Source organism: Chiloscyllium plagiosum, unplaced genomic scaffold (genome assembly GCF_037043375.1).
Source record: "Chiloscyllium plagiosum isolate Xiang-an unplaced genomic scaffold, Cpla_swu_hap1 HiC_scaffold_45, whole genome shotgun sequence".
Classification (NCBI taxonomy): domain Eukaryota; kingdom Metazoa; phylum Chordata; class Chondrichthyes; order Orectolobiformes; family Hemiscylliidae; genus Chiloscyllium; species Chiloscyllium plagiosum.
In genome coordinates, this window is record NW_028270183.1 from 7,776,747 (window position 1) to 7,802,691 (window position 25,945).

The following is a 25,945-nucleotide window of genomic DNA, read 5'->3' on the forward strand; positions in this document are numbered from 1 at the left end:
TCCTTCAATATTCCTGGAAGAGCAGCAAGCTTTTTGTAGCCAACTCACCCATGGCACATGTCAATGCTTCTTCCCTAACCCCAACCCCCGACACCATCCAGAGTCATCATGTGCCAAGAATCATAGAAACCCTACAGCTTGGAAACAGGCCCTTCAGCCCAACAAGTCCGCACCGACCCTCTGAAGAGTAACCCACCCAGACCCGCTCCCCTACACAATTACCCTACATTTATCCCTGACCAATGCTCCTAACCCACACATCCCTGAACAGTATGGACAATTTAGCATGGCCAATTCACCTGACCTGCACATCTTTGGACTGTGGGAGGAAACTGGAGCACCCGGAGGAAACCAACGCAGACATGGGGAAAATGTGCAAACTCCACACAGACAGTCGCCCGAGGCTGGAATCGAAGCTGGGTTCCTGGCACTGTGAGGCAGCAGTGCTAACCACTGAGACACTGTGCCACTCCTACTGAATAACTGAGCCCTCCTTCAGTCCGCCACTTCGCAATCTCACAGTTCGATTCTGAAATGAACCAGTTTCTTTAGTTGCAATGGACGTTTTGGATGGTCCTTTGCAGATGCATTCTGAATAATAAATGTATGGTGACAGATACCAACTGAAACGTAAGCAGCGACTAACAGGGACTATACCCACTACACCCCCCCACCCTGTTCCTTCACATGCCACCTCTCCCAACTGTGCCCGTACTATGTTGGTGTTTTTAGCTTACCCTGCACCCACCAGGTCCCTAAGCTTCCCTCACACACGAGCCAAGATAGGAGTGAGACTATTCAACTGTGGAAGGCCACGCACATTACCTCAGTCCCTGTCTGATCAGGAGCTTGAAGCAGCTGTTTCCTTCCAGAGCAGAGCCCTCAAGCAGTTTCTGGTTCTCTTTGTTACGTTAAGAAATCTGCTCAGGCGTTTTAGCGGCACATCTCCCGAGGTGGGACCTTCTGGCTGAGAGATAGGGTCACTACCGCAGCGTCACGCGACCCTCGTGTCGAAAGTTGTTCGATGACCCTTCTATGATGTGCCCCGGGGACATCTTCCTTCTTAAAATACCCCAGTCATAACTCCAGATGAGATCGGCAAACAGTTCAAAGGTCACGGCTGCATAACACTCATGGAGTAAAAACAAAGGAGAGGTACAGCACAGGAACAGGCCCTTCGGCCCTCCAAACCTGTGCTGATCATCATGCCTCAACTAAACTAAAGAACAAACCATCTGCCCTTATTCGGTCCATATCCCCCTATTCCCTCCCTATTCATGTAACCATCCAGGTGCCTCTCCAATATGTCTCCAATATCCTGATTCCCCCCCCTCTTCTGACAGTGCATTCCAGGCTCCTAACACTCTCCGTGTGAAAACCTTCCCTCTCACATCTCCCCTTAAATGTTCCCGCTCTCACCTTGAACCTATACCCTCTTGTAATTGAAACTTTAACCCTGGGAAACTATCCATCCTGTCATCATTGTGTAGCCCTCTATCAGGTCTCCTACCAGCTGCTGTCTTTCCAGTGAAAACAATCCTGGTCTTTCTTTTATAGATTCCCTACAGTATGGAAACAGACCCTTTGGCCCATCAAGTCCACACTGACCTGCTGAAGAGTGCACAGTCCCGATCTTTACCCCTGACTAATGCACCTAGCACTATGGGGCAATTTAACATGGCCAATTCACCTGACCTGCACATCCTTGGATTGTGAGAGGAAATCGGAGCACCCGGAGGAAACCCACACAGACATGGGGAGAATGTACAAACTCCACACAGACAGTTGCCCGAGGCTGGAATTGAACTCGGGTCCCTGGCATTGTGAGGTAGCAGTGCTAACCACTGAGCCACCGTGCCAGCCAACCTTTCCCCACAGCCACGCCCTCGAGACCAGGCAACATCCTGGTGAACCTTCTCTGCACTCTCTCCAAAGCTTCCAACGTCCTTCTGGTAGTGTGGCAATCAAAACTGCAGACAATACTCCAAGTGTGGCCTAACAAGGGCTTTCTACAGCTGCAACATGGTTTGCCAACTCCATGCCCCGAGTAAGAGGGCTTGTTTCCACTCTGTCTGAATCGGTGAGATTAGCTACTGGTTGATGGAGGGGGGGACCCAAAAGACACATAAGGGGAGCCCACAGAATAAAACAAAGGCATGCCAGACTCTATTGGCTGACAAACCATCACACTAACCTCAAACACTTCCTCATCCAATATCCTGGTACCGAACACGGTGATTCCATTGGTGCTGATCTCTGGATTGTCACTTCGAGCTAGATGCTCAGATATCTGCTGGCTGCAGTCAATGATCAGCGTGACATTCTTCCCTTCAACGCTGATCGCCAGGCGGTGCCACCTGCAAAACACAACCAGCGGGTACCGTCAGAGACGAGGGCGTGAACAGACCTGAGCCTGACGCACTGCTGGGCGCGAGGGTTACTCACCGGAAGGAACAGCACTCGCTCAAGCGACAACCGAACACTCCCATCCAGCAACAATTGTGCACTCAGTCTGCCCACCCCACACCCCGATAGCCTGCATTTACATAGCGCCTTCAACATCATCCCAACGCACTTCACGGGCGTGGGGAGCGGCCTTGCACAGAACGGTTTCGATCATACCCGATGGGGGGAGCACTCGGCCACGTGATCCCAAGGTCCGCCAGAGTGTTCGGCATAAGGGGGTGCCTTGAAAGGACGAGGTGGAGGAGGGGCCAGCGCAGAAAGTGTTGGAGAAACTCAGCAGGTCTGGCAGCTCTCCGGGTCTCCAGTCCTGAACAAGGATCATAACGGACTCAAAATGTTAACTCTGTCTCTCTTTCTCTCTTCACTGACCCTGCTGAGTTCCTCCAGCAGTTTTTTTTTTGCATTTGTCTCAATCTCCAGCATTTGCTTTCATTGAGAGAGTGAGGAGGGGGCTGGTGTGTGCCACTCTTCAAGGAGGTCAGATTTCTTCCTTCAGAGGGTCATTAGTAGTGAAGTAGAGAGCAGTGAACATGTTCAATAATCTAAACAGTATTCTGACGGACAAGACAGCCAACGATTAAGACAAATATTCTGAAAAATTCTAATCATTGGGCAGGCATGGTGGCTCAGTGGTTAGCACTGCTGCCTTACAGCAATGGGGACCCAGATTCAATTCCACTCTCAGGTGACTGTCTGTGTGCAGTTTGCACATTCTCCCTGTGTCTGGGTGGGTTTCCTCTGGGTGCTCTGGTTTTCTTCCAAAGTTTCTGCAGGTTAGGGTGGATTGGCCATGCTAAATTGCCCATTGTGTCCAGGGATTTGCAAGCCAGGTAGGTTAGCCATGGGGAAATGCAGGGTTACAGTGACTGGGTGGGAAGCTCTTCAGGTGATTGGTGTGGTCTGGATGGGTCGAATGGCCTGCTCACACACTGTAGGCAATCTGTGATTCCCACTGCGGCTATCATCAGAGAACACTCCTTTCATGACCGAGTCTTGGCTCATATCCAACGCCCTTATTCTGGATGAGCTGGTTCCTACAAATATTCTGGATATTGTCCAGACCATGTGGAAGCAATTAGAACATTCTGTCATGATGCTTCACCACAATCCCATTGATAGCACCACTGGTAGAAGGTACATTGACAACAGGACCCTGCCAACAAAGTGCATCAAACAATTAGATGTCACACCCGCTTTGGGGAAACTAGAATGACCTTAGGACCTTTGCTCCTTGCTGCTTTTTGCTTTAAACTGTGGTACCTTGGAAGGAGCTCTCCAGCTCTCTTTGTTTACAGAGTCCCGTAAACCCACCCTCTGTTCCGGAACCTCTTGGACACCTCTCCTCCTATCTCACAATCAGGTTTTGGTTTTCTTTGTAACATGAAGCTATCTGCTCGGACATTTTTAACGGCACGTCTTCGTCGCGTCCTGACGTGGGACCTTCTGGCCGAGAGATACGGACACTACCACCACGTCACAGGACCTTTCTTGACATATGTTGGTCATTGGGGCGGCACGGTGGCTCAGTGGTTAGCACCGCTGCCTCACAGCGCCGGGGACCCGGGTTCGATTCCAACCTTGGTTGACTGTCGGTGTGGAGTTTGCACGTTCTCCCAGTGTCTGCGTGGGTTTCCTCCCACAATCCAAAGATGTGCAAGTTAGGGTGGATTGGCTATGGGAAGTTGCCCATTGTGTCCAGGGAAGTGTAGGTTAGGTGCATTAATCAGGGGTAAATATAGAATAATTAAGGTCGGGGAATGGGTCTGGATGGGTTATTATTCGGAGGGTCGGTGTGGACTTGTTGGGCCGAAGGACTTGTTTCCACACTGTAGGGATTCTGAGTATAACCCTGCTATAATGTGCCTTGGGGACATCTCCCTTCTTAAACATGCTGCATAACTGGACGCAATGGAATACACTACCTTTGGAACGCAGATAGTAAACTGGAGACATTAACTGACTCCGCCAGTGGTTCATGCAAAGATGCATCTGAGGTAAACATTGACGAGTGACTGAACAGTAGGAGGAAGGGTGAAAGTGTGCTGTACTTACTTGCCATCAGCCAGGTTAATTTTTTTGAAGATGGGATATTCCTCAGGGGTTGGTTTGCCTGTTTGATCCTCATAAAGGAAGACAGGAGATCGCCCAATCTCTACCCCGAGCTGTTGTATTCCTTGGTCATTGTAAATGGACAGCAGGAAAAACTGAGACATTTTCTTGGCCTTCAGTGTCATTAGGATGGAGAAATTCTCTGGAAAATGTCCATCTAAAAGTTTTATAGGGAAAAGAAGTATTTATAAACACACTTATTAACAAAATATGGCGTGATTACATTCCTTAAAGGCACACACATCGAAACGAATGACTACCATTTTTTTTGAGAGTCTTTCAACATTTCACACAGGCACCGACCTGGCCTACTCGAGGCACTACACCACTTTTTTTCTCCATTGGCATCACCCTCTCCCTGAATGGAACTTTCTAGAACCATTTGCGCTGCGGATACCTCATGAGATGCCAAGGATTCCTGGTTTCGATTAAATTTCGAAGCCTGTAGTTACCTCACTCCTCAGTGAGTTGAGATTTCTTTCATCAGTGTTTGGGAATCTCTTGCCCAGAGAGTAGCGGAAACTGGAGTCATTGAAAATGTTGAAAAATCTAAACTGGGTTCTGATGGACAACAGAGCCCATGATTATGAGGGACAGTGAAGAAGGTAATACAAAGGCTGCAATCAGATCAGTAGGATCTTACCGATGGGCTAAATGGCCTGTTCCTACTGACATGAAAAAGACAAGAGAGGCTGATATTATTGTTTTTGAAGTGGGGTAGGGAGAGGGGAGAGGAGATGTAAAAGAGAGGCTCAGACTGATAGAGTTGATAGGGAGGGACTGCTTCTTGTGGTAAAAGGGTTGGTAATGAGGTGACAATATTGAAGGTGGCTGGTCAAGGAATCAAAAGGGGATGATGTGGAGCATTTCCATTCAATGGTTCTGGTTTGGAATGTGGTGCGTCAGAGTTGGAAAGAGATTCAATTGTGTCTTCCAAAAGGGAAGTGGAGAAATAGGTGACATACTGAGATATGTGTGAAGCTATGGATATGAGGAACAAGCAGGGGCTAACTGGAGTTTGGCTTATGAAGAGAGATCGAGCAGTTTTGGCTGAAACTCTCTGGAGATTAGGAGAACGAGAGATGTAATTTAGGTGCGTATGATGCTGAGGATTGAGAGTGTGATGCTGGAAAAGCACAGCAGATCAGGCAGCATCCAAGGAGCAGGAGAATCGACGTTTTGGCATAAGGCCTTCATCAGGAACCCTTTCCTGATGAGGGCTCATGCCCGACACGTCGATTCTCCTGCTCCTCAGATGCTGCCTGACCTGCTGTGCTTTTCCAGCACCACCCTCTCGACTCTGATCTCCAGCATCTGCAGCCCTCGCTTTCTGCGTGCGTGAGATGCTATCGGGGATTTACAAAGCCGACAGAGGGAGGATGTTTCCCCTTGTGGGACAATCTAGAACGAGAGGTCATAACTTCAGGATAAGGGGCAATAGATTTAAAAACAGAGATGAGGAGAAACTACTCCTCTCAAAGGATGGTCTATGCAGAATTCACTTCCCTGGAGTGTGGTGGATGCTGGGACAGTGAGTAAACCTAAGGAGGAGATAGACAGATTTTTAATTAGCAATGAGTTGAGGCGTTATGGGCAGAGGTCAGGAGGGTGGAGTTGAGGTCTCATAGAGGCCAGCCATGATTGTATTAAATGGCGAAACAGGCTTGAGGGGCTGAATGGCCTACTGCTCCCTAGTTTTTATGTTCCTCGTTAGACAGGTCCACCAAAGAAACAGCACATAATCAGCAGGTCTGGCAACCTCGTGGAGAGAAGAACAAGAATTCAAAGATGGAGCAAGTTAGGGTGGGAAATGCAGGGGTTGGGGGGGGGGGTTGGGTGGGATGCTCTTCGGAGGGTCAGTGTGGACTTGTTGGGCTGAATGGCCTGTTTCCACACTGAAGGGATTCTATGTCTTAACATTTCGAGTCCAGTGTGACTTCTTCAGAACTGACCCGAAATGTGACACCGTTTTTCTCTCTCCACAGAAGCTGCCAGACCCACTGAGTTTCTCCAACACTCTCTGCTTCTCTTTTAATTTCAGTTTTGCAGGATTTCGCTTTTAAACGTGTGTCAGTTGTGTTTAATTGGTTGCAGGTGGAGGGCAATGACGGGGGGTTTTACTTGAGCTCAGATGGGAGAGACACTAGGGTCTCGTAGTGCAGTGGCAGCGTCCCTATCTCTGGGCCAAAACGTTAAGGGTTTAATTCAAATTTCAGGATGTGATGACCATGGAGATATTATCACCACACATCCAAAGAAGCTCATCAACATCGTAAGCAGGTGCTGTGGTGAGGTTAGGAGCCATATGCTAGTGATCTTACGCACCATAAATAAATCAAAGATTGTCTTGGTCTCTTTCAGAGAGTACAGCATCGTTTAATAAGTACAATCTGAGCAAGCTTCCACATGTCACATTGTTGCTTCACCTGGTTAGGAGTTTACTCTTGGCCCAAGATCTGTTTTGTGCTCAAATACAAGGACTCACAGTGGATCCTCAGCCTCAATTTCAGCTTCAGGGTAATCCAAGCATCTCAATTTACAGCGGGCCATGAAACAAATCCCCCAACCCTGAACCCGAACCCACCCCACCACCTACAGCTTTGCAGGAACTGTATCAACCAAAGTTTGCAAACTGCAATATAAACACACCTGGGAATAACTGCGTTGTCAGGGCGCTAAAATGAGTTTTGTTTTCTAACCGGAGTGCAAGATCTGTCTCTTCGGAGCCTTTTCGATGTGTGCAAAATCCCGCGACTGTTACGACTCCATCCAGGGTGTCCTGGAGGTCCAGTATTTGCAAGACATCGACTGGGTCCTCTGCAAGAGTCAACGGAACATTTATTGGATGTGGCTAATGCATCTGGATTTACCCAGAAACGTGTTGCCAGGCAATGTTTTAACAAAATATTCAGCCGTACATCCTAAGGAGAGATAGAGTACAGGCAGTTCCGCCATAACGCGCGTTTCGTTAATGTGAATTGACAAATTGGGGACACTGTTTCCAAAGCGCAGACTTTTAAAGCGTGTATTGCTTACAATATGATTCCGGCCCCATTAGTTTAAATGGTGCTGCTATTATGTGATGTTCTCATAATACGGGGTCGCACAAGAACGGAACTATCATGTTATGGCAGAACCGAATGTAATCCAACGATGCTCTTTAAGCCAAATGTCCTTTCATGCACACATCATTTCACTTGATGCTGAGAATTCGCAATCAACAGGGTTTTGTTACATTCCAAATTCTCCTGTTCTCCCAGAAATTTGATCTGGCTGCTTTCAGTCCTCATCTTGAAACTTCGGTCAGTTCCAAACACTTGTTTTCCACCCACCCACCCACCAGCCAGCAAGCTACTGTCAGCCTGAACAGCCCGAGAATCACAGCACGGTGGCTCAGTGGTTAGCACTGCTGCCTCACAGCGCCAGTGACCTGGGTTCGATTCCAGCCTCAGGTGACTGTATGGAGTTTGCACGCTCTCCCTGTGCCTGTGTGGGTTTGTTCCTGTTTCTTCCCACAGTCCGGAGATGTGCGGGTTAGGCAAGTTGGCCGCGCTAAGTTGTCTGTAGTTTTCAGGGATGTATAGGTTAGCTGCATTGCCGAGGGATTAGAGAGCGGAATGAGTCTGGGTGAGTTACTCGTCGATGGTTAGTGTGGACCTGTTGGGCTGAAGGGCCTGTTTCTACACTGCAAGGATTCCAGGAGAATCAGACAGTACAGAAGAGGCCTTCTCGCCCATCAAATTTACACCAGCAAAAACTACTCTAACTCTACGTTTATTCCAGCTCTTGACCCACAGTCTCAAATGTTCAAGTGTTTTTTTTCATTTTCACGTCAGTAAGATTTTGTGTCTCCACCACCCTCCTAGCAGTGTGCCCCCAATGAAATCAGAGTTCACGGTCTGACGTTGTTGATTTCAGCGTCGAGTCCAGCTTTCACTGAGCTTCATAAAGGCAGTATGGCAGATCGAGGGCAGAGATGTCAGCGTGAGAGTGAGAATACCCAGTGACAGAAGCTCAGCACCAAGGGAAGGTATTCTGCAAACAGCAGAACCTACAGTACTCTGAGCAATGAACACAGAGACCGGATTCCTTCTCTTCTATGCACGTTTTGATTTTTCTCCGAAAGTGTTGCTTTCAGGCAGCAGCACACATACTTTGCTCCACCCCAATCCCCTCCCCAATCCATCACCATCGGGCAGGGCACAGTGGCTAGCATGGCTGCCTTACGGCGCTAGGGACCCGGGTTCGATTCCAGCCTCGGGCGACTGTCTGCGTGGATTAGCTTCCCTACACTGTGGAAACAGGCCCTTCGGCGAAACACGTCCACACCGACCCTCCAAAGAGTAACCCACCCACCGACTAATGCACCTTACACTATGGACAATTTAGCATGGCCAATTCACCTGACCTGCACATCTTTGCACAGTGGGAGCAAACTCACGCAGACACGGCGAGAATGTGCAAACTCCATACTGACAGTTGCCCAAGGCTGGAATCGAACCTGGGATCCTGGTGCTGTGAGGCAGCAGTGCTAACCACTGAGCCACCGTGGAGTTTGCACATTCTCCCCATGTCTGTGTGGGTTTCCTCCAGGTGCTCCTGTTTCCTCCCACAATCAAAAGATGTGCAGATTAGGGTGGATTGACTATGCTAAACTGTCCATAATGTTCAGGGATGTGTAGGCCGGGTGGATTAAGCCATGGTAAGATAAGATGTGTCTGGGTGGGAGAGTCAACGCAGACTCAATGGACCAAACAGCCTCTCCCTGCACCATAGGCATTCTTTCTAAGATTCTGTTCCCTTTAACCCTGGCTGACCAATCATTTGTCATTTAATCTTGCCCGTCTTCCACCCTATCACGGGCGTCTGTTTTATCCTTGTTCCCAACCCTCCATGTTCAAAGACACTCTAACCTTTCCAAGTTCTGCCAGCCTGAGAGACAAACTCTGTCTCTCTCTATCCAGCCTCAGACCCGCTGAGCGTTTCCAGTCTCCTCTGTTCTGAGATCCAATTCCCAGCATCTGCAGAATTCTGCTCCTCAGGTTCAATCTATTGTTCATCTGCCAAGCTAGTTCTGCAAATAAATACTCTCGCTCATCGTTCATGTTATAATCCCTGCGACATGTCCAACTGGCAGCGATGTAACAGGATACCGCCTCGGCAAGATTCAGCTATCCCAGCTTTCTAGAGGAAGGGAGCAACACATTTGACATTGCCTTATTCAGGAAATAACTATTTGTTTTCACAGCTAGGCAGCCATTAATCACAGCCAGCACTGCCGCTGCAATTTAATCAGCTTTCCTTATTAAATCAAGCTTTGGACTGACTCTGCAGTCAAAAAAAGATAACTCCTGTTCTAAGGCTACTGAAAAGATGTCATTTATTTCTGTTGGGGATGGCCCAATATGTACTTTGTAAAGCTACTCTATGTGATTTTCCCTTTACAATGAATTTGCGATATCCCCCTCTCCCAGTTATAATTGCTCACGGGACACATTGCCAGAATTAAAGAAATTTCTACTCAGCAGCCAGTCAAAGCTACACTTGATCTGACAGGGCATATTAGATTCCTAGTGCAGACTATCCGTCAAATTTTCCTCCCTCGAGTGAAAGTATTTTTGGACCATCATCTGACTTTTTGATAAGATAAAATAAGGACCATGCTTCCCCGGGTGAATTAAAACAGCAAGAGGCGATGACCTTGTGAAATTGGCACTAGTTTATTAATCCAGAGACCCAGGTAATGTTCTAGGGGATCTGAGTTCTAGTGAGATTTGAAATCAATGAAGATATCCAATGATGACCATAAGGAAAACCCATCTGGTTCAGTAAAACCTAACTGGGACCCCTCATTATGGAAAATCCTTTGACAATCCAGCAACATCTAAAAGCCAAAAGAACGGTGGATGCTGTGAATCAGAAGTTGCTGGAAAAGCCAAGCAGGTCTGGCAGCACCTGTGGAGAGAAGCCAGAGTTAATGTTTGGGGTCCAGAAAGGAAGAAACGTTAACTCTGATTTTTCTTCACAGGTACTGCCAGACCTGCTGAGCTCTTCCAACAACTTCTGATTTTGTTTAGCAACATCGAACTCACTACTTATATATCTATCCATATACCTTGGGGGTAGATGATAGCCTAGTGGTATTATCGCTAGACTATTAACCCAGGGGTCCACGTAATTTCCTGGGGTCCTGGGTTCAAACTCTACTACGGCAGATGGTGAATTTTGAATACAGTAACAATCTGGAAATAAGTGTTTAATGATGACCATGAATCCATTGCCAATGGTCATAAGTCATAGAGATGTACAGCTTGGAAACAGACCCTTCGGTCCAACCCATCCATGCCGACCCAGATATCCCAACCCAATCTAGTCCAGCACCTGACCCATATCCCTCCAAACCATTCCTATTCATATATCCATCCAAATGCCTCTTAAATGTTGCAATTGTACCAGCCTCCACTACATCCTCTGGCAGCTCATTCCATACACGTACCACCCTCTGCGTGAAAACGTTGCCCCTTAGGTCTCTTATATATCTTTCCCCTCTCACCCTAAACCTATGCCCTCTCGTTCTGGACTCCCTGACCCCAGGGAAAAGGATTTGTCTATTTACCCTATCCATGCCCCTCATAATTTTGTAAACCTCTATAAGGTCACCCCTCAGCCTCCGACGCTCCAGGGAAAACAGACCCAGCCTGTTCAGCCTCTCCCTGTAGCTCAGATCCTCCAACCCTGGCAACATCCTTGTAAATCTTTTCCGAATCCTTTCAAGTTTCACAACATCTTTCCGATAGGAAGGAGACCAGAATTGCATGCAATAATCCAACAGTGTCTAACCAATGTCCTGTACAGCCGTAACATGACCTCCCAACTCCTGTACTCAATACTCTGACCAGGTCAGGGAAAACCCACCTGGTTTACTATTGTTCTTTAGGGAAGGAAACTGCCATCCTTACCCGGTCTGGCCTACATGTGACTCCAGACCCACAGCAATATGGTTGACTCTTAACTTCCCTCTGGGCAATTAGGGATGGGCAATGTGTGCTGGTCTAGCCAGCGATGCCCTAATCCCGTGAATGAAAAAAAAACAGAATGGAATGAATAACAGAGGAAAACAAAAAGGGAGGTGAACCCGGAATGGCTGTGAATTGTAACCACATGATTGGTCTTGGCGAGGTGAAGAATAAATAGGACCAGGGATGGGAGGTCAAGCTCCAAACTGACCAGCGATCCCATGTCTCTCAGAGATGGGAATCAATAAAAACACCTTCCCCAGCTCTGGCATGGGATGCAGGAGAACACAGTGTTTAGGATGGGGTCAGGTCCTATCTAACAACTTGTCCACGAGGTTAGGAATGATGAAATGGAGAGCAGCCCACACCATGTGGAGCTGTCATTCAAGGGAGGAGGGGGGTGGAATAGAGAGGATCCATCCTGACGATGGACAGAAAGAGAAAGGAATGACAAGTGGCTTTGCATCAATGAGCTGAGTCAGGAATGACGGGAAAAGGAATCAAGGAGAAAATGTGGCTCTTGCAGTTTTAGATGGCCCAGGGATCAGAATTTTAAACTTTAGTCTTTAATAAATAAGCCAACGCTCCTCTGCGTATAATGTGTTAAGGCATGAGTCCTGACTGGAGGCTTTACTAAGCTTCATGCAGTCAGTTAAAATGCAGCCTGGACACTTCCAGGTTGTGTCAGGTCATAGGTCAAAAACAAGAGAATGTGACGATAGAGAACGTGTCTGGGAGAACAGGGAACTCCCGACCTGATTATTAGCCACTGTATGAATCCCACAGATATCTCCTGGATCTCTTCATCAGAAGGAACGCTGCTTTGTTGTCGATCCAATGGCATGTTTTGAGAGGTGTAATTAATCTTTGAAGCGAAAGAGGAAAGAAAGCAAGGGTGCTTCAGAACAAGCAATGAAAATTTATCTTGCTTTGAAGAAAGGCGAGAGCGATGAGATCAGGGATGGAGCGGAGTGGGTGCTGGAGGGCAGGAGCATCGCCAGTAAGGGCTGGAGGAGGGGGAGAGGGGGGCAGGGAAGCAGGTGGAGTAAAGTCTAGACAGGAAATTGAGTCAAGCTGCCTGACTGAGATGGCCTCCTTGGTAAGGCCTACTCACAGCTGCTCAGTCCAACCCTCACACTCAGCTAGGTGTCAACAAGATGTTGCCATGGTGACCTGTGATAGACAGGTGCACAATATTCTGCTGATTAGGAGACGGGGAACTCACAGCATGTACAGATCACCAGACCCAGCAACTCAATGATAGAAATAGCACAGCAATGAGAAATGACACAGTATTTACATTCCTGGGTGAAACACCAACACACTGATAAACAGCAAGTGCCAACAATACACACACAGTCACTGACACACACATACATAGACACACACATACATAGACACACAGTCACATACATGCGCGCACAGACACACACACACTGACACACACATACATAGACACACACACAGACACACACGCTGACGCACACATACATAGACACACCGTCACATACGTGCACACACAGACACTGACACACACATACATACACATTCACACACACAGAAACACAGACACATGTGCACACAGACACTGACAGACACATATGCACACACACACATGCACAGACACACACACACTCACATCCTCCCACACACACACCCATCACCCTCAAACATTCACCCATCCCCACACACACTCACCCATCCCTCACCCCCTCAAACACACATACACACCCACATGCCCCCTCCCCTCCCCCACCTCACACACACACAGAAGCAGACACTGATAAGAGACCAGCATCACCTAAGGATGATGTAAACAATGTATTGTGCAGGGAAAAATGCAAATAGTGAACTGGTGATGCATGGGGTCGGACATCTGCATATTTGGCAACCTAGGTAACTCAAAACACGCATTTTATTTGTATAAAAAGGCAGAAATCTGGACTGAAGTACAATCGTGTAGAAAAGTCTATCCCATCTGCCTTAGTCCTGGGATTTCGATACACACTGCCGACAGACATCTTATATTTGCTTCAATAAAGGCCTGGTGTTGAACACACTGCTAAGCAGTAGACAGCAAACGATTGGGCTGATAAAAAAAACTCACTAACCCGCTGCTTCACATTGTATCAATGACCCTGTGTACGTTACAATGCAATAGCCAAGATGTAGGCAACACTGAAAACTCCGACAATGAAGCATCTTTAGTGATTTACCGCAATAAAGGTGCTCGTGAAATGCAAGCTCTTGTTTTGAAATGTACCTTGCAACACGGCACGCACAAACAAGTGAACGCCCCTCTGCAGAGTCACATCGAAACACACAAGACTAGGAAAGGCCACGCTAATTCAACCCCTTCATCACCTCCATCCCACTATCACCTTGGATCCAATGTCTTGAGACTGATTCCCGGGATGGCAGGACTGAGATATGAAGAAAGATTAGATCGACAGGGCTTGTACTCGTAGAATTTAGAAGAATAAAGGGGGATCTCATAGAAACGTATAAAATCCTGATGGGACTGGACAGGCTAGATGTGGGAAGAATGTTCCCGATGTTGGGGAAGTCCTTGGTCTAAGATCAAGGGGTAAGCCATTTAGGACTGAGGGATGCGGAAGACTTTCTTCACTCAGAGAGTTGTGGACTTATGGAGTTCCCCAACAGGAAGCTGTTGGGGTCAGTTTGTTAGATATATTCAAGAGGGAGCTGGATGAGGACCTCACAGCTAAAGGGATCAAGGGATATGGGGAGAAAGTGGGAGTGGGATACTGAGATTGCACAGTCAGCCATGTTCATACTGAATGGTGGGGTAGGCTCGAAGGATCAAATGGCCTACTTCTGCTGCTATTTTCTATGTTTCTACATTCCGAGACCTGAATGATAATGGCAGAGGCAACAGGAGCTATAGATTGTATGAGGAGCTGTTGTTCGATGGCTGACATGCAGTCAGTCGTCAGGTGCAGCATTTCAATTGCCACAGCTAAATGGCCACCTCTGACTGTAACAAGCTTGGTGGGCCAAGTGTAGACAGACAGCGGTCCACTAAAGCAGAAACAGTTGGCTTTAATTTATTGTTTTGGCAGGTGACAGCAACATCACAAAATCGCTGATGAGTTGGAGAGATGATCAGAGGGTGGAAAACTCAGCTCTACTCAGCAAATCATGGCACGGCGACTCAGTGGTTAGCACTGCTGCCTTACAGCACCAGGCACCCAGGTTCGATTCCAGCCTCGGGTGTCTGTGTGGGCTTCCTCCCACAGTCCAAACATGTGCAAGTTAGGTGAATTGGCCATGCTAAATTGTCCAGAGTGTTCAGAGATGAGTAGATTAGGTGCAGGGGTAAGTTTGTCTGGGTGGGTGAGTATTTGGAGGATCAGTGTGGATCTGTTGGCCCGAAGGGCCTGTTTCCACACAGTAGGGATTCTAATCTATCCTAAATCAGGACGAGTTGTCTGAAATACATGAAGCTGTTCCCACTCGGAAAAGGAACAACTGTTGTGCAAACAAAGTAAGGGGCAATGTGAGAAAGAAACCTCCTCCACACGGCAAGTAGTGAGGGCTTGGAAATCTGGTGGAGACAGTCTTGGAGGGCCCTGGATAATTATTTGGATTGAAATGTTGCGCAGGGATTTGTGGAAAAGGTAGGAGATTAGCATTATGGATAGAACGAGTGCAGGCACGATGGGCCGAATGGCCTCCTCCTGCACTGTAACAGTTCAGGGATCATTCTCTAGGGCTGCTTGCAATTGCTCCTGCCAAGGATCTGCTGCCAGTGGTGCCTTACACCAACGTCACACGCGCCCTTCGCAGCTCAACACCACCCGGTCTGTGATACCCATGACCCAGCCGGATCCACGGTGAGCCCTCTTCCCCCTCCCCCGCCAACCCTTCCCCATTGAGCCCTCGTGGAGGAGATCTCTGCAGCTTTCCAGCTCTGAACAAATGCTCAAAACACTGCCATGACTTTTGCCTCTCGCTTTTTAAGGGTTCTTTTAGCCTTTGCATTTTGCAACACCTCTTCATTTGTCGTGTGCTCTGTATATAGAACTTTGACTGTACATCTTTGCATCTATATTTCAAAGCAAAGATACCTATTAATTTCAGAAGCAGACAGGAAAGTGGATAGAATGTAGCATCTTACAATTATATGTCTGTAATGATCGATATACAAACTGCATTATATTGCAAGATTATATAAACTGCAATTAAGATCCAATTTCATGCAGCTTATGTATGATACAGTTTTTGATTTGTAAGATATTCGTGTATAAGCTGCATTATACCATAAGTTTATAGATATAAGATGCATTAAATTATAAGGTATACAAATATAATTTGCATTATCATGTATCTTATAATTTAACACACTTTATATCTATAATGTCACACTATAATACATCTTATTTGTGAATATCTTACAATATATTGCAGTTTATTATGTATAACCTGACAATTTAACACACCTTGTATCTATGTATAATCTAACAATATAATGCAGTTTATATATACATAACCTAATAGTACAATACTACTTATATATATCACACACATATATCTTACAATTTATAGCAGTTTGTATTCACAACCTCACAATATAATGCAATATAAGGGACCTAACAATATATTGCAGCTTATATCTATAACCTAACAGTAGAATACAGCTTATATATATAGATGCAAATATCTTACAATTTATTGCAGCTTATATTTACAATCTTACAATATAATGCAGTTAATGTATGGCACAGACTCATCACTTCGTAGCTCATGTTAGGGAAACATACGCTCTCGGATTTACAACATATCATATTATGGATGTATCTCGGTGTGGTTTAGCCAGTGAATCACTTCAGAAGGCATTGACTGAGATAAAGAAAGAACTGCTTGTGTTTAGCACCTCTCACATGACCTCAGAATGCCCCCGAGTGTGTCTTACATTCAATGGGGCATTTCATTTCCCAGTGATGCCACTGTTACAACACAGAGAAAGGTGGCAGCCCATTTGTGGAGGGCAGGCTCCCACTAAGAGCGATGCTGTCAATCACCAGACATTCCATGGGCACTATATAAATGCAAGACATCCTTTCAGGGAGAGAAATATACCAGACGACAGCTCGCTGGTTTGAAACCCTGTACAGGATGAAAAATGGGCAACTTCTGCAGAATGCAGCCCTCAAGGCACCATCGATAAAAACCTCGACTGTCAACAGCGGAAGAAGATTTATTCAGACACCAGGATTCTGAGACGCTGATTGTCAGCGAATTCACGAGATGCTGGACTGAAGTCAAGATTGCGAGTCCTGGGATCTTGACTCTGTGCAGGTTTCTGACTGCAGGGAGCTGCTCAGTAAATGATGAGCAATGAAGAGGGAACAGGTGAGTGGGTTTTAGGCTGTGTCACTGAGAGAACGGCCACAGTAAGGTGACAACTACACACACACATTCCAATTAGTCACCTCTGCTTCCAGACCACGATCCCAAAGCAGCTCAATCAGTCATATCGTCTCACTGAGCATGTGCGAGATTTAACCAGTCCCTTCTTGGGGAAGGGGATGGCCCTCAAGGGATCCTACCATCACCTATTCATTTCTTCACTGTTTCAATACCACTGAACCTCTACAGTGTGGGGGCATGCCATTTGGCCCATCAAGTCTTCGATGACCCTCCAAAGAGCATCCCAAACCAGACCCCCATTCCTGCATTTCCCCTGGCTAACCAAAACACGATGGGTAATCTAGCAATGGCCAATCCACACAGCCTGCACATCTTTGGACCGTGGGAGGAAACCCACGCAGACACGGGGAGGATGCGCATACTCCACACAGACTGTCTCCCGAAGGTGGAATTGAACCCTGGCGCTGTGAGGCAGCAGTGCTAACCACTGAGCTACTGTGCTTCTCCAGACACTGATGCTGCTGCAAGGGCATCCCTTCACCCACCTTCCCATATCGCACACTCAGCCCGTTGTGTCCGTGCTGGCTCCTGAGGGCATCCCCACCCCCAGCTCCGTTAGTCCTTTTGCTCCCGAGTATCTTGAAAGTTCTTGGGTTGGCTTTGACTCGGGCGATGCGTTCCAGGTCACTCGTTGCGTCCGGATGGAATCCGGGGTGTCTCCTCCAATCATATCTGACCTGCGTCGCCCCGGTTACCAGCCTCGGTCCCCAGGAGAACCCCAGTTCCTGCTCAGTTACTGCCCACGCCTCCTCTCCACACACTCTCCCCTGTGCACATCCTCCAAGGCCTGAGGTGGAAGTTGGGTCAAAGGGATCTGGCTGCATCTGATTAATCACTCCCAGACCACAGCTTATAACTTCCTCAGCAGCTGGACTGCAAACGCAGGAAACCATTCAACCATCTGCACCGACCACTGGTCTCTTTGAGACGAAGTATAGACGTGGTGGGGCATAAATGTGGAAAGAATCCCCTCTCTGGGGCGGGGTGGGGGTGGAGGTAATGCAGGTTGGGTCTTCTCATTCAAATACACTTTTCTCAGCTTGTTACCCATGTAGGGAGAAGCCCACCCTCCCCAAGTGTTACAGGGAGAGAGGTTGGAAACTCACTGGGACCTTCGGGACTGAGCACCACGTTCAAGAGAGAGCACCTCACTCAGTGCAACCCAGCAGCGTCACTCACCAACACCATCTCACCACCCACCCCCCCCAACCCACAACCCAGCGTTGAGGAGACAATGGCCGAGTGGCTCATCCAGCGACCCAGGTAATGTCCCAGGTTCGAATCTCTCAACATGGTGGAATTTGAATCCAATGAACAAAGTCTGGGATTACCATTGTCAGAAAAACCCATTGGATTCACTAATGCCCCTTTAGGGGAGGCAATGGCTTAGTGGTATTATCACTAGACGCTTAACCTGGAGACCCAGGTAATGTTCTGGGGACCCAGGTTCAAATCCTGCCACGGCAGATGGTGGAATTTGATTCAATAAATATCTGGAATTAATTGTTGAATCCATTGTTGATTGTTGCAAAGCCCATCTGGGTCACTAATGTCCTTTAGGGAAGGAAACTGCCATCTTTACCCGGTCTGGCCTACATGTGACTCTAGACCCACAGCAATGTGGTTAACTCTCACTTACCCTCTGGGATGGGCAATAAATGCTGGCCTAGCCAGTGACGCCCTCACCTCATGAATGGAGAGAAACAAAATCACCAGAGATGCCACAATCTTGGTTAAAAAAAGTGATATCACATTCTCACACAATCCCTCCCTTAGATGTTCTCCTGAAGGATGCGCAAAAAGGGAAGTTCTTATCCCTAAACATGCCATTGCAGGCTGCGGGGGTGAAGGGCCCCTTGAAAGAATCCAGCTGCAGAAGATGGCACAAAAGGGTGATTGATCTGCTGCCCTCTCCCATGATGTACCACTGCCTACTCCATGTGTCAAGCCACTGTGAGTGAAAGTTGGCATTGGGAATGGATGCCAGGCATCTCCACCAGACATCTCATGTGCAATCAATAGTAAGCATCCTGTCTGGAAGCATCACAGCTTGGTCCAGCACCTACTCTGCTCTGGGCCGTAAGAAACTACAGAGAGTTGTGAACACAGCCCAGTCCATCACACAAACCAGCCTCCCATCCATTGACTCCAACTACACTTCCCACTGCCTCGGGAAGGCAGCCAACACCTTCACAGACACCCTCCCCCCACCCCGGTTATACTCTCTGCCAACCTCTCCCGTCAGGTGGAAGGTATAGAAGCTAAACGCACAGACCAGCAGGTTCATGAACAGCTTCTACCCCACTTCTGAGTGGACCTCTGAAATTTTAAATTTAATGGTGATCTAACTCTTTGTGCCCCTTCTCTGCAGTTGTAACATTGCATTCCTCGCTCTGTTCTGTTATTCTTACGCACTTTGTATGGTATGATCTGCCTGCACTGCACGCAAAACAAAACTTTTCACTGTACCGAGGTACATGTGACAATAATAAATCAAATCAACGTCTGTCATTTAATCGCAGGAGACCATACACATCTGAGAGCTTGTCACCAGAGGTATGGAAGGAGGGCAGAATAACATCAAATGGCCTTTGCAATCGAGATCTCTTTTGGGTTCAACCTGACTTAGGTGTGCTGGCATTAGCATTGGCATTGCTGATGAAGAGCTTATGCCTGAAACGTCGATTCTCCTGCTCCTCGGATGCTGCCTTGATCTGTTGTGCTTTTCCAGCACCACACTCTCGACTCTGATCTCCAGCATCTGCAGTCCTCACTTTCTCCCAGGTACATCAGGTTATCTCAGTCCATCAGGTCAGGCTACCCCTAACACAGTCAGTGTTTAATAACAGCAAGCTAGACTAAACATGTCTGAGAGTTTTCATGAGACGATCAATATGGAGAGTGTTCGGTCAGTGTTTGCACAAAGAAACATCACATAATTAACACATCCAGTCTCTCCATAGCTCAGCGGTTAAGATTTAGGATGGGGTGAACGCTAGGTACCAGGGTAATTACGCTAACACTGACGGTCTAGCTGCCAAGTTCAAAATGTTCTCAAGGTTGATCTCTTACACGTTGGTCAGAGGGACAAGCGAGAATAACAAACAGAGACAGAAAGTGACAAGGGGAAGCGATAGTGAGAGAGAACAAGCAACAAGCAGGGACAGAGAAAAGGAAGCACAACTGACAGAGAGAGTTTGATAGTGAGCGCATGACAGAGAGAAAGAGTGACAGAGACAGTGAGAGCAACAGGCAGAGAGAGAGATAGATCATGGCAGGAAGAGTGAGTGACAGACAGACAGAGATGGAGGGGGTGAAAGACAGGGAGTGAAAGAACGTGACAAACAGAGAGAGAGAGAAAGCGACAAAGAGAGCTACCAGCGGAGAGAGATTGAAAGACAGACAGAATGTGACATACGAAGAGGGAATGCGAATCAGATGCAGTGACTAACAGAGACAGAGAGCAGCTGACAGTGCCTGAGAGGAAGAAAGAGAGAGAGGAGAGAGACAAGTAGTGAGAGAGATGGAAAGACAGTAAGAACGGAAGACACAGAGAGAGAGGGAGCATCAGACAGAGAATGACAAAGAAAGACAGACAGAGAGACAGGCAGAGTGAGAGATGGAGTGACAGCAACAGACGAAAGGGTTGCTGGTGGGAGAAATGCCATCTCCTTCAGGAATGACAATGTATTTCCAAGTCAAGGATAGTTGTGGCTTGGAGAGGAACTTTCAGAGGGTGGTTTTCCCATGGAATCTGCTGCCCTTGTCCGTCTAGATGGAAGCGGTCGCAGACTTGCAAGATGCTGTCCAAGTAACCACAATGTATTGTGTGGATGGTGCACACTGCTGTCTCAGTGCATAGGTGGTGGAGGGAGTGAATGTTTGTAGATGTGGTGCCAATCCAGCAGGTTGCTTTGTCCTGGATGATGTCAAGCTTCTTGAGTGTTGCTGGAGCTGCCCCCCCCCGATTCAGGCAAGTGGGGAGTATTTCATCACACTCCTGACTGTACCTCATTGATGGTGGACAGGCTTTGGGGAGTCATGAAGTGAGTTATTCGCTGCAGTACTCCTAGCCTCTAACCCAGCTCTTGCAGCCGCTGTATTTATATGACCAGTCCAGTTCAGTTTCTGGCCTGTGATGTTGGTATTCGGGAATTCAGTAATGATAAACCTAGATGTTGAATGTTTACAGGAGGGCTTTAGTGTCACTCTTATCTGAGATGGTCATTGCCTGGAATTTGTGTGGCATGAACGTTACTTGCCACTTGTCAGGTCAAGCCTGGATATTAGCCTGCATTTGAACATGGGCTGCTTCATGAGTTGCGAATGGTTGTGAACATTGCGCAATCATCGGCGAGCATCCTCACTTCTAACCTTATGATGGAGGGAAGGTCTTTGCTGAAGCAGCTGAAGATGGTTGGGCCGAGGATGCTACCCTGAGGAACTACTGCAGAGATGTCCTGGAGCGGAGATGACCGACCTCCAACAATTGCAATCACCTTCCTATATATCAGATGAGACTCTAACCACTGCAGAGTTTGACCCCTGAATGCCCATTGATTTCAGTTTTACCAGGGCTCCTTGATGTCACACTCGGTTGAATGCAGCCTTGATGTCAAGGGCTATCCCTCTCTCCTCCCCTCTGGAATTCAGCTCTTTTGTCCATATTTGAGCTAACGCTGTAATGAGGTCAGGAGCTGAGTGGCCCTGGTGGAACCTAAACATAATGTCACTTATAGCACTGTTACTGACACCTTCCATCACTTTACTGATGACAGATAGTAGACTGATGAGTTGGTAGTTGGCTGGGTTGGATTTGTCCTACTTTTTCTGTGTATGACATACCTGAGCAATGTTCCAGATTTACATTAGTTCTGTTACAGCTCCCCCAATCCCCTCCCCACAGAAGTGACACTGTTTTCAGCATTTCTCCATTAGATTGGGTGAGGACCCCTGAAGAAGGGCTCCTGTCCGAAACGTCGATTCTCCTGCTCCTTGGATGCTGCCTGACCTGCTGCATTTTTCCAGCAACACATTTTCAGCTCTGATCTCCAGCATCTGCAGTCCTCACTTTCCCCTTGAGGACCACATTGCCCACATTAAATCCCACCCATTTATCCCACACGTTGAAGCCCTTTGTTGAGAAAGAATATGCAAGCAGAACTCCTGCTCTGAGTCGCTATCAGTAATCCTTGCTGGAAAACGAGCATTGTAAGACGATGTTAAGCTCAGACGCAATCCCCCTAGTTGGTCTATTAGCATTCACTGTATCGGCTCCAAGGACAGATTTGGGAGGGTGTTACAAAGAGGGAGGAGGGAGTTGGAAGAATTGTCTATCCTGCAGCCAGTGCCTCTAGACAGGGCACAGAGGTGAATTGGTTTCCACATGGTGGCAATGAGTCATCTGTCTACCATGCTCTCATTGTTCAGTCCTCCTCCAGTCCTGAAAGAAAAACACCTAATTCGTAATCGGGATCAGAACAGCAGCTTTCTTAATAACTTTGTGTGCTTTAATTGACATCTAGATTAATGTCTCAGGGGGACAAATTCAGTCGCTGAAACTTCTTGGCGAACTGTAGCTGGAGCCCATTGAAAACCTGGAAACAAGCCAACGCCGAGCAATCTTCATCCGCTGAAATGAGGCTAGTCAGTCAGATGGAACTGGGTCCTTTCATCTGCACAATTATTAATGCACTGTGGCACTTCCAGGCAAATATTTTTCATCACTTAAAAAGGGAAGGGAGCTCCTGGGCAGCTACTTGTGAAAGAACGACCCCTTTCCGTTTCAGTGCCACACCAAGGCTTTATTTACTGTGCTACAGGATGTGGGTGTTGCTGGCTAGACCTAGCATTTGCTGTCCATCCACCTATACCCCTGGAGAAGGTGGCAGGGAGCTGCCTTCTTGAACCACGGATGTAGTTACACCCATAGTGCTGTTGGCGGGGGTGCATTTAGAATCGTTGACAGTGAAACAACAGCGATTTATTTCCAAATCAGGTTGGTGAGAGTCTCGGACTTGCAGGGGGTGATCTTCCCATAGATCTGACGCCCATTCCCTTCTACATGGGAGAGATCGTAGAATCCCTCAGGTGTGGAAAGCAGGCCATTTGACCTATCGGGTTACACCAACCCTCTGAAGAAGATCCCACCCAGACCCATTCCCCGTACCATATCCCTGCATTTCCCATGGCTAATCCGCCTAACCTGCACATCCCTGAACACCACGGGCAATTTAGCATGGCCAATACACCTAACCTGCACATCTTTGGACTGGAGAAGTGAACCAGAGCACCAGGAGGAAACCCACACACAGTCAATCCACTCAGACAGTCACCAAGGCTGCAATCAAACCCGGTTCCCTACTGCTGTGAGACAGCAGTGCTAAACACTAAGCCACAGTGCTGCCCTTGATCAGGGGATGAGGAAGGTGTTGGATCAATGTCTTACTGAAGAGCTTGCAGTGCATCCCTGAGACAGTAAAGGCACGGTAAAGTCACCATTGTCCCAGAGGATTAGAGAGAGACATCAGGTAGCGGTTTAACCTGAGGGTCACCAATCCTCAGGCGAGAGGTTGAGATGGAGAGTCCCTCAGGATAACCTCAGCTGGTGATGGGAATTGAACCCACGTTGTTGGCATTACTCTGCATCCCAAAGCTGCAATCCAGCCAACTGAGCTAAGTGACCCGCCTCTTGACAACACCCACTGCTGCCATGGCATGCCAATAGGCCAGTGAGTTGATCTTTAATGAACTGGATAGCGTGCCAACCAAGTGGGCTGCTTACTCCGTCCTCCTGCCTAGTCATGGAACGTAGTCCGGGATTTGTACAGTGTCATCAAGACACTCTCGTTACCAACTGTGTCGAGAGAAGGGACACTCAAATCCTTATTTATTTATTTGCTCCCCGTTTGTGAACAATCGCTGATAGGGCCAGCATTTATTGGCGCCCCTTATCACCCTGGAGAAGGTGTTGGTGACCACCCTCTTGAATCCGTGTGGTGTAGGGACACCCAGAGTGCTATTAAGGGAGGGAGTACCAGGATTTTGACCCAGGGACACTGAAGGAACGGCGATAGGTTTCCAAGTCAGGCTGGTGAGTGGCTGGGAGGGGAACTTGCAACATAAAGCAGGAAAGGGAAGGGAAGTCCTGGGTGGATACACGGTAAAGAACTATCCCTTTCAGCTTCAGCTAAACACCAATTTATTATTTTTTGACGAGAATGAAAGTAAAGTGAAACAGAACAATCAAAAGGAGGGAGGAAACGAGCCCAAACAGGTGAGCTATTTGCAACATCGAGAAAGAAAACAACATTAAAAGAGTTTTTGATTTGTATGTTAATTTTTGGTCTTTATCAGCGATTGTACTGATGAGGGGGAAGGGGTTTCAAACTGTTTTGACAAAAAGCAAGGAGTGAATGCGAGTACCAAAGAATCTGAGCTGCCTGGAGCTGTCCACAAACCAAAATTGCTGGAAAAGCTCAGCAGGTCTGTCAGCTTCCGTGGAGAGTTAATGCTTCCAGTCCAGTTACTGTTCATCAGAAGTGGCGTTCTGAAAAAGGAGCTGAAATGTTAATTCTGCATCTCTCTCCACAGATGCTGTCAGACCTGCTGAGTTTCTCCAGCAATGTCTTTGTTGTTTCTGATCTTCAGCATCAACAGATCTATGTTTTTTTGTTCTCGAGAGCTGTCCAATACGGCAGTTCCAGTACTGTCTCACAGAGCCAGGGACCAAGGTTCGAATCCAGCCTCGGGTAACTTCTGTATAGAGTTTCCACATTCTCCCTGTGTCTGTGTAGGTTTCCTTTTGGGTGCTCCAGTTTCCTCCCACAGTCCAAAGAAATGTAAGCTAGTTGGATCGTCCCTGCTATATTGTCCTTAGTGTACTAGGATGTGCAGGCTAGTGGATTAGCCATGGGAAATGTAGGGTGGGTCGGTTGAAAAGCTCTTCAAAGGGTCAGTGTGGACTCGATGGGCTGAATGGCCTGCTGTCACACTGTAGAGATTCTATAAGGAACCGTGTTAGCACTCAACAACACCAGGAACAAAAGGAGTGATCCTCAGGGAGAGTAAATACAACTCTTCACGCAAATTCCGACCTAACCAGCTCTTTATCCCAATCTTGATATTACCTCAAACAGAACTTGCCCAATCGTTACTTGAGCTAAACAATCAACGAGGAAGGAAAGAATTAAGACAAAGAAAGTTGCATTTACATAGCAACTTTCACAGCCTTGGCATGTCACAAGATGCTTTACAGCCACTTCTACAGGTTGCCGTTGAAGCAACAATGACCAGATGTACAAATTCCACAGGCAAACGCTACCATCCTGACCCATTAGTCTGAGGGAAAAGTAGCAAAACAAAAGGAGGCTGAGTCTGGCTGACCAGCTCTTTTTCGAGTGGTGCTGGGGTGGTAACTTGCCAAACAGAACCAGGGTGGGGTGATGTAGAGAGAGAGAGAGAGAGAGAGAGAGAGATAGTCCTGCACAGACAGACAGACACATAACCACTACAGGCTTTGTGTCAGAAAGCCAGCACGTCGACGAAATAGATGGAACAAACAAGGAAGGCAGGAAACGAGCCCAAACAGGTGAGGTATTCGCAAACTTGAGAGGAACAAAGAGACAGAAACCAGCTTTCACATCCCCGAGCCCATTACCTTTGCACCTTTGATCAATGAAGCCAAACAGGGCGAGTGCTTTTTAGCTCCGTTTTCCGGACAGATCTTATCAACTTTGTTTTTGCACCCAACACAGTCACTGCCCTTCGGAAAGCACTTCACCAAGAGGACATTGGAAACCTTTCAACCAGTGGAAAGATTATCGAAGTCAGACTTCCATGGGAAATATATCCTCGTTTTAAAGACCCCATGAAAGTAGGAGCTGGTGATAAAATGAACA

At 47.5% G+C, this 25,945-nt stretch overlaps 1 protein-coding gene across 1 annotated transcript in view; it reads right to left on the reverse strand.

Moving 5' to 3' along the window:
* The window catches only part of LOC122552376 (uncharacterized), a 372,305-nt gene that overhangs the window by 316,978 nt on the left and 29,382 nt on the right, over positions 1-25,945 (reverse strand). Inside the window, exons 2-4 of the mRNA XM_087983386.1 lie at positions 7,225-7,392; positions 4,519-4,732; positions 2,195-2,357 (exon numbers count right to left, since the gene is read on the reverse strand). Coding sequence (XP_087839512.1) covers positions 2,195-2,357; positions 4,519-4,732; positions 7,225-7,392 — 545 coding nt within the window. The remainder of the gene's footprint in view (positions 1-2,194; positions 2,358-4,518; positions 4,733-7,224; positions 7,393-25,945) is intronic.